We start from the raw sequence: 9,390 nt of genomic DNA on the forward strand, positions 1-9,390 counted from the left end.
GCTTCTCTCTCTGACCTTCTCCTCGCTCATGCTCTCTCTCACTGTCTCTCTCTCAAATAAATAAATAAAATCTTTAAAAAAAAAAAAAGTGGTGGAAATTCTCACCAGGCAGAGACTGCTTGCACTTTGTTTTTGTTGGTTGGTTGGTTGGTTTTTGTTTTTTATATATATATATTTTTTTTTATGTTCAGTTAGACAGCATATAGTACATCATAAGTTTTTGAGGTCGTGTTCAACGATTCATTGGTTGCATAAGACACCCAGTGCTCATCACAACACATGCCCCATTTCTGAATCAGGGAGGCCTCACTAAAGGAAGTGACATCTAATGCCTGTGACACATGAGTGTTGGGACTTCATTTTACACTGAGTTAAATTTTGAGAATTAAGTTCCAGAACCAAGTCAGAACAACAAATCCTGCTAAATTACACTGAGCTTATATTAACAATTGATCATTACACAAAAATGAAAGACAAAGTTGCACACAGAGATTTACAAGGATGTCACTGCTGAGCTGGGCGTAGGTAAGTACCGGAGCCTGGGCTGCTGGGATCTCGTTCAGAAAGGAGGTCAGTGCACGGAAGTCTCCAGTGTGTTTTCCTGGGAGCAATAGAGGAAGAAGTCACTCTGTGGCAGGCGGAGGTGAGGACTGCAAAGGAGAAGGGCGCTCGGAGCAGGAGAGCTGAGGACAGACTGAAAGGTGGGAGGAAAGAGCAGGAAGGTGGCTCCACAGACTTACCTGCACTTCCAGAGCCACAATGCCAGACCTGCCAGAAGCACCAGGGGCACCATCACCACTAAGAAGACCAAGCGCATGGAGTGGGGCTGCTCTGTGGGTTCAGTGCGTAGACAGTATTATGCCTCATCCAGCCAGTACTGAAATCTACCTCCCTGGTCCTCTTTGCTCTTGTCACCCTCTCTCTCACCAACCGCCCTCTCCTTTTACTTCTCCCATTTCTCCTCAGAGATGTACCCTTCACCCAACCTGACGCATCCTCCCACAACTGTACGACCCTCACCCTCAGCGCTTCCATTTCTTGAATTAGTGATTGTGTATCCTTTTTGGTCTGGAGTCCCTAGATTCCCAAATTTTTCATCAGGCTCCCCAGCTTTCCGAGAGGAAGACCTCCCTCTTTCCCAGCTGGGTCCCAGCTCTTTCTCACCCCAGTAGAGGACCAAGTCCTGGCCTCTTAGACTGCTGTGTCTCACTCGACATGACAGGCCAGAAGCCTCCGTGGCTTTCACATCCAAGGACACCTGAAGATACCATGTCCCATCAGCATGGGGCAGAACGTCACCTCGCCGAGTCCCCTGCTGCTCCTGCTCACCCTGCATCCACATCACCGAGACAGGCTTTGGGTAGAACCCAGAGATGCAGCACACCAGCAGGAGATGGCCAGGACTGGTACTAGTGCCAGTAGACAGCCAGGCCTCTGGGCTCACTGCAGAGACAGGATATGTGTTCATAGACTGAGAGGGTAGATCACTTTAGGTAGACACATCTTTCTACCTCTAGAAACCTTTCACCACCCTCCACTCTCCTTCTTGGCTCTTTTATACCATGAATTTGGGGGAATGGTACAAACTTATGAGTGCAGAGTAGAGAATTCATGAAGGGAGGGAGCAAGACTGACCTTGTCGCTGGAGATCTGCCTTTCCTGCATCAAGAAGACTTGAGAGATAACGGGGACAGTAGTCAATGATGAGCTTATGCATTAGTTCATTGTCTTCATGGTCCTCATTGAGTAGTCTGCAGAACTGCTGAGCCCTACTTCCTCCTGTTGGAGATGGCCACCATGACGTGTTCTGGAAACTCACAAGATCTGATCCTTGATGAGCAATCCTCATGAAGCCTACTGATGGTTCCCCAAAATGCAGCTCACAGCCTCCTGCCAGCTGTACTTGGAAGGGATCTGGAGAAGAGAGACTGTGAGTTTCAGGACAGGAGGAGTGAATAAGATGAAATGAGATGAGTCGAAACCAAGGTAATGGAAGCAAAAGTGAAGTTCAGGGGATTGGAGGGCATGGAACACACTTTGGTTTGAGGCAAAATTCACACAAAGGGAAGTGGTAGTGGATGGGGGAAGAGGAAGAGGTAAATTACTTAGGAAGGAAGAAATGTTGGAGGAGAAAGACGAAGGGTGTGGGCAGAGAATAAGGAAGGACTCAGTGGAAGAGCTGGGGTAAAAACGATCTCGGATGAAGGGAGTGTAGGGGGTACAGAGAATATGTAGGCAGAGTTCACTGATGTGATTGAGTGTGGAGAGTCAGTCACATAGTGAGGGAGCAAAGGGTGCCTGCTAGGAGGCCAGGGAAAAGAGGGGTCATGGGAGATGCTAGTGGAAGACAGGAGAACACAACCTGTGGTCAATGAGAGGAGTGGGAGAGAGCAGAAGACGTGAAACTTTTGAAGAATCAGGATCTGGCTTCTACCCTCTACCCACACATGTGTGATTCAGATTTATGTTGGGGAGGCTTGAGGTTCAGAAGCCACAGAAATCTCTTCCCTAGTGGAAGAAAGAACTCAAGGAAACACACAAGGCCACCTCCATTCCACCTCTGAGGGTATAGAACTCACATTCAAGCCACCATTCACTGAAATGGTCATGAAAACACTGGGGCATTCCAACGATGTTTGAATACAGTGACTCTTCTGCTGTAATCACCTCCTCATTGCTTAAGTTGCCTTTGGACCAAGGCCACAAGAAAATGAAAGCTCCAGTCTTGTTGTTCCAGCCATGAGTCTGCATCTCATCCAGCCAAGCTGAGGCAAAATTTTGTGTCCAGGAACGGTTGTAGAGGGATAAGGTCAGAATGATTCGGAAGGAGATAGGCTCCTGGAAGACTGTGGGAAAAAACACAGACAGACTGATGAAGAGGAAGGCATTGGGAAGAAGAAAGAATGGAGAAAAAGGTGCCATTAAGGGGAACCAAACTCTAGAGGCCAAAAATCTGGAGGCCAGGGAAGCCATCGTTGTCTTCAGGAGACATGTGCTGCTCCAGAGTCCCAAGCTTCTAACCCATCCTTCAGAGCAGCACAAGGCCCTGGGGTCAAAATACTCAGGAAGGAACCAGGCTGACACTCTCATCCCCAGGTATGTTCTGGGGAACCCACACCACAGTGCAGACACACACACACACACACACAAACACTAACACACACACACACACACACACCCCACAAGTGCACAGATGCTCATATACACAAACACGATTACACAAAAGAACATGCACAGATACATACACATGCAAGTATACAGTCACAGAAACACATGTATACAAACATGCATAATCATACATATATTAAAACACACAGGGGCGCCTGGGTGGCTCAGTGAGCTGAAGCCTCTGCCTTCAGCTCAGGTCATGATCTCAGGGTCCTGGGATCGAGCCCCGCATCGGGCTCTCTGCTCAGCGGGGAGCCTGCTTCTTCCTCTCTCTCTCTGCCTGCCTCTCTGCCTACTTGTGATTTCTGTCTGTCAAATAAATACATAAAATCTTTTAAAAAAAAAAAAACCTACACATACAGTCACACAAGCACATCTACACACACTGACGCACACACACACATGTACCCACTGGGTAGGACCAGAGTTCTCACCATCTTCACTGTCACCATCTGGGAGCAGAACAACCAGCAACACAAGTTGCAGGAATAGCATTGTACTTGCAGATGTTCTGTCTCTTACAAAGTCAGTCCTTGATGATCGTTCTAACAAATCTACCCCACACACAGCACCTCTCTTCTGACTTCCTTCTCCATATACCAGCCTTCTCTGAGTCTTTGTGACAATACAAATGTGCTCCTCCCTCAACCCTGGACAGCTACACAGACTCTCACTTCCCCTCCTGGTCTGACCCGCCTCTCTGGATTCCAGCTTCTCCCTGTCACCCGTTTCCATCCTGTTGCCCATCTCCTAATTCAGTTGCTGCAGAACCAGTCCTGTGTGGTATAGAATAGTGACCCCACCTCTCATGCCTTTCTTTCTCATCCAGGCAATAACTCATGGTAAAACACGACCCCTGGCACCCAGCCTTGAACCCTGCTGTCACTCAGTCTCTCCTGCCCTTGTGACACCCCCTATATATTTCCATCCCCATTTCTCCCCCACCCCAGCTCATTCACATCTCTGAATTCTCCCTGCTTGTGTGAAAAAAAAAATCAACCAGGTAAATTTGAAGATCTGGTTGGTGGTTGGTTTTATTAAGTGACTCAAGAATTAGGCAGCATCCCATCTGGCAGATAAGAGGAACTCTGTGGAGTGGTGCAAATGGAAGGTTTGTATAGGAAGGAGGTTGACAAAACAAGAGAAAGGAATGTCAGGGAAGGTCACCTTCCCTTAACTGGGAGAGCAGAGAGGCTTACCATGCAGGTGCCTCTCCTCCTTGGGGATAGAGAGGACCCATGTGACAGAATACCTCACTGGTGCTGACCAGAGAATTCTCCACTGACAAGTGAGCATTTCTGGGGGAGGTTGGAACTGCAGTTAGGTTATGGATCACCAAAATTCGGTGACCTAGCCTGACCCATGGGTTTCTTTTTATTGGCTACTCTATTTGCTTGTCCAGATTCTCGCATGATTGTCTGTGTAACAGTACCAGCAACCACGAGTCCACTGTTACTCCTAGAGAGGAACCAGTAGCCATCACAGAGACCACAGGACACTGAAACACCGGAAGTATACCTCCTCAGCCTGATTTGCATTAATATGCATTCACTCGCCAAACAGTCACTTAGCACCGGCCTGGATCCAAGCACTGTGCTACACTCATGAAAATGCAGTGTTCACAGTGCAATTACTTTATACGAGGAGCTTTTAGTCTATTTTGGAAAAAACCATAAACCAAGAACTATAACTTTTGATATGCTGAGTTAGTTTTCATTTGTTCGTTTGTTCTTTTCTTTAAACTCCGTTAACACACAGTGTTATATTAGGGTCTGATGTACAATAGAGTGACTCAGGAATTCGATACATTACTCAGTGTTCGTGAGTGTCAGTATAATTCTAATCCCTTTCATATACTTTTCCCATTCCCTACCCACCTCCCCTTTGAGAACCAGTAGTGTGTTCTCTGTAGATGTCTATTTTTTTTCCTTTGCTTCTTTTTCTACGTCCTTTCCCATCCATGTTGTTTCGAATGGCAAGATTTCAGGCATTTTAATAACTGAGTATTATTCTGCTGTGTATACATATCACATCTTTTTTTCATTATTCATCTGTCTATGAACACTTGTGCAGCTTCTACAGTTTGGTTATTGTAATTAATGTGGCAGTAAACATTGGGGTGTATGTTTCTTTTCATTTTAGTGTTTTCACATTCTTTAGGTAAATATCCAGTAATACAGTTACTGGATCAGGTGGTATTTCTATTTTTAATGTTTTAAGGAACCTCCATACTGTTTGCCACAGTGACTGCCCCAGTTTGCATTCCCACCAAGAGGGCTTCAGCATTCCTTTTCCCACACATACTCCCCACCACTTATTCTTGTGTGTTTTTTTAAGTTTAGCCAATATGGCAGGTGTGGGGTGATATCTCATTGTGGTTTTCATTTGCATTTCCTTGATGATAAGTGATGTTGAATATTATTTCATGTTATATTGGGCATCCAGATGTCTTTTTTGTGAAATAGCTATTCATGTCTTTTGTCCATTGTTTAATTGAATAATTTGTTCCTTTGCTGTTGAGTTGTACAAGTGTTCTTGTTTTTTACAGGTTCTTTATATCATTTGGAGTAATAACCCCTTATCAGATATGTCATTAACAAATGTCTATTCACATTCAGTAGACTGTCTTTCAGTTTTGCTGATTGTTTCCCTTCCTGTACACAAGCTTTTTATTTTGATGTAGCTCCAGTAGTTTACTTTTGCTTTTCTTTCCCTTGCCTCAGGAGACATTTATAAAAATGTTGCTGGGGCCAATGTCAGAGACCTTACTGTCTGTTCTATCTTCTGGGATTTTAATGATTCAAGTTTGACATTTAAGTCCCTAATCCCACTTTGAGTTTACTTTGTGAATAGTATAAAAAAGTGACCCAGTTTCATCCTTTAACCTTAGAGCTGTCCAGTATTCCCAACACCATTTTTTTCCTTTTTTTTTAATTTTTAATTTTTAAATTTTTTAATAAACATATGATGTATTTTTATCCCCAGGGATACAGATCTATGAATCACCAGATTTACACATTTCACAGCACTCATCATAGCACATACCCTCCCTAATGTCCATGCCCCACCACCCTCTCCCGTCCCCCCTCCCCCCAGCAACCTTCAGATTGTTTTTTGAGATTGAGTCTTTTATGGTTTGTCTTCCTCCTGATCCCGTCTTCTTTCATTTTTTTTTTCCCCTACCTCCCAAACCCCCTACATTGCATCTCCACTTCCTCATATCAGGGAGATCATATGATAGTTATCTTTCTCTGATTGACTTATTTTGCTAAGCGTAATACCCTCTAGTTCCATCCATGTTGTCGCAAATGGCAAGATTTCATTTCTTTTGATGGCTGCATAGTATTCCATCTTCTTTATCCATTCATCGGTTGATGGACATCTAGTTTCTTTTTGGCTATTGTGGACATTGCTACTATAAACATTCAGGTGTATGTGCCCCGTCAGAGCACCACGTTTGTAACTTTAGGATATATACCCAGTAGTGCAATCACTGAGTCATAGGGTAGCTCTATTTTCACTGTTTTCCAGAGTGGTTGCACCAGCTTGCATTCCCACCAACAGTGTAGGAGGGCTCCCCTCTCTCCACACCCTTGCCAGCATCTGTCGTTTCCTGACTTGTTAATTTTAGCCATTCTGACTGGTGTGAGGTGATAGCTCATTGTGGTTTTGATTTGTATTTCCCTGACGCTGAGTGATGTGGAGCATTTTTTCATGTGTCTGTTGGCCATCTGGATGTCTTCTTTGCAGAAATGTCTGTTCATGTCCTCTGCCCATTTCTTGATTGGATTATTTGTTCTTTGGGTGTTGAGTTTGGTAAGTTCGTTATAGATTTTGGATACTAGCGCTTTATCTGATATGTCATTTGCAAATATCTTCTCCCATTCTGTCAGTTGTCTTTTGGTTTTGTTAACTGTTTCCTTTGCTGTGCAAAAGCTTTTGATCTTGATGAAGCCTCAATAGTTCATTTTTGCCCTTGCTTCTGTTGCCTTTGGTGATATTCCTAGGAAGAATTTGCTGCAGCTGAGGTCGAAGAGGTTGATGCCTGTGTTCTCCTCAAGGATTTTGATGGATTCCTTTCTCACGTTGAGGTCCTTCATCCATTTTGAGTCTATTTTCATGTGTGGTGTAAGGAAATGGTCCAATTTCATTTTTTTGCATGTGGCTGTCCAATTTTCCCAGCACCATTTATTGAAGAGGCTGTCTTTTTTCCATTGGACATTCTTTCCTGCTTTGTCAAAGATTAGTTGACCATAGAGTTGAAGGTCTATTTCTGGGCTCTCTATTCTGTTCCATTGATCTATGTGTCTGTTTCTGTGCCAGTACCATGCTGTCTTGATGATGACAGCCTTGTAATAGAGCTTGAAGTCCAATATCGTGATGCCACCAACTTTGGCTTTGTTTTTCAATATTCCTTTGGCTATCCGAGGTCTTTTCTGGTTCCATATAAATTTTAGGATTATTTGTTCCATTTCTTTGAAAAAAATGGATGGTATTTTGATAAAAATTGCATTAAATGTGTAGATTGCTTTAGGTAGCATAGACATTTTCACAATATTTGTTCTTCCAATCCAGGAGCATGGAACATTTTTCCATTTCTTTGTGTCTTCCTCAATTTCTTTCATGAGTACTTTATAGTTTTCTGAGTGTAGATTCTTTGCCTCTTTGGTTAGGTTTATTCCTAGGTATCTTATGGTTTTGGGTGCAATTGTAAATGGGGTTGACTCCTTAATTTCTCTTTCTTCTGTTTTGTTGTTAGTGTAAAGAAATGCAACTGATTTCTGTGCATTGACTTTATATCCTGACTCTTTACTACATTCTTGTACAAGTTCTAGCAGTTTTGGAGTGGAGTCTTTTGGGTTTTCCACATATAGTATCATATCATCTGCAAAGAGTAATACTTTGACTTCTTCTTTGCCAATTCTGATGCCTTTAATTTCTTTTCGTTGTCTGATTGCTGAGGCTAGGACTTCTAGTACTATGTTGAATAGCAGTGGTGATAATGGACATCCCTGACGTGTTCCTGACCTTAGTGGAAAAGCTTTCAGTTTGTCTCCATTGAGAATAATATTTGCAGTGGGGTTTTCATAGACAGTTTTGATAATATTGAGGTATGTGCCCTCTATCCCTACACTTTGAAGAGTTTTAATCAGGAAGGGATGCTGTACTTTGTCAAATGTTTTTTCTGCATCTATTGAGAATATCATATGGTTCTTGTTCTTTCTTTTATTAATGTATTGTATCACATTGATTGATTTGCGGATGTTGAACCAACTTTGCAGCCCTGGAATAAATCCGACTTGGTCACGGTGAATAATCCTTTTAATGTACTGTTGGACCCTATTGGCCAGTATTTTGGTGAGGGGGTAGACAAGATGGCGGGGAAGTAGGAGGAGGCACTATTTCAACCTGTACCCTAAAGTGAGCTGATTACTTACCAAAGAGCGCTGATCACCCATGAAATCAGCTTGATATCAGAATTGTACATTTCTGGATCTCTATAGGGGCAGTATTTTGGTGAGACTTTTCACATCTGTGTTCAGATGTGTTCAGGATATTTGTCTGTAATTCTCTTTTTTGATGGGATCCTTGTGTGGTTTTAGGATCAAGGTGATGCTGGCCTCATAAAATGAGTTTGGAAATTTTCCTTCCATTTCTATTTTTTGGAACAGTTTCAGGAGAATAGGAATTAGTTCTTCTTTAAATGTTTTGTAGAATTCCCCAGGGAAGCCGTCTGGCCCTGGGCTTTTGTTTGTTTGGAGATTTTTTTTTTTTTTCAATCTCCTTACTGGTTATGGGTCTGTTCAGGTTTTCTATTTCTTCCTGGTTCAGTTTTGGTAGTTTATATGTCTCTAGGAATGCATCCATTTCTTCCAGATTGTCAAATTTGTTGGCGTAGAGTTGCTCATAGTATGTTCTTATAATTGTTTGTATTTCTTTGGTGTTGATTGTGATCTCTCCTCTTTCATTCATAATTTTATTTATTTGGGTCCTTTCTCTTTTCTTTTTGATAAGTCTGGTCAGGGGGTTGTCAATCTTATTAATTCTTTCAAAGAACCAGCTCCTAGTTTCATTGATTTGCTCTATTGTTTTTTTGGTTTCTCTTTCATTGATTTCTGCTCTAATCTTTGTGATTTCTCTTCTCCTGCTGGATTTAGGGTTTCTTTCTTGTTCTTTCTCCAGCTCCTTTAGATGTAGGGTTAGGTTGTGTATTTGAGACCT

General features: G+C 42.8%; 1 protein-coding gene across 1 annotated transcript; it reads right to left on the bottom strand.

Moving 5' to 3' along the window:
• Positions 1–304: 304 nt before the first annotated feature.
• Positions 305–3,750, bottom strand: LOC116575712 (T-cell surface glycoprotein CD1a-like). Its single transcript, XM_032317125.1, has 6 exons — positions 3,603–3,750; positions 2,580–2,846; positions 1,636–1,914; positions 1,165–1,443; positions 741–831; positions 305–601 (listed from the first exon to the last, which is right to left on the bottom strand). The coding sequence occupies exons 1-6, from the start codon at positions 3,661–3,663 to the stop codon at positions 505–507; spliced, it is 1,074 nt and encodes a 357-aa protein (XP_032173016.1). The 5' UTR covers positions 3,664–3,750; the 3' UTR covers positions 305–504.
• Between the last annotated feature and the right edge of the window lie 5,640 nt (positions 3,751–9,390).

This window comes from Mustela erminea, chromosome 17 (genome assembly GCF_009829155.1).
Source record: "Mustela erminea isolate mMusErm1 chromosome 17, mMusErm1.Pri, whole genome shotgun sequence".
In the NCBI taxonomy this organism is placed as follows: domain Eukaryota; kingdom Metazoa; phylum Chordata; class Mammalia; order Carnivora; family Mustelidae; genus Mustela; species Mustela erminea.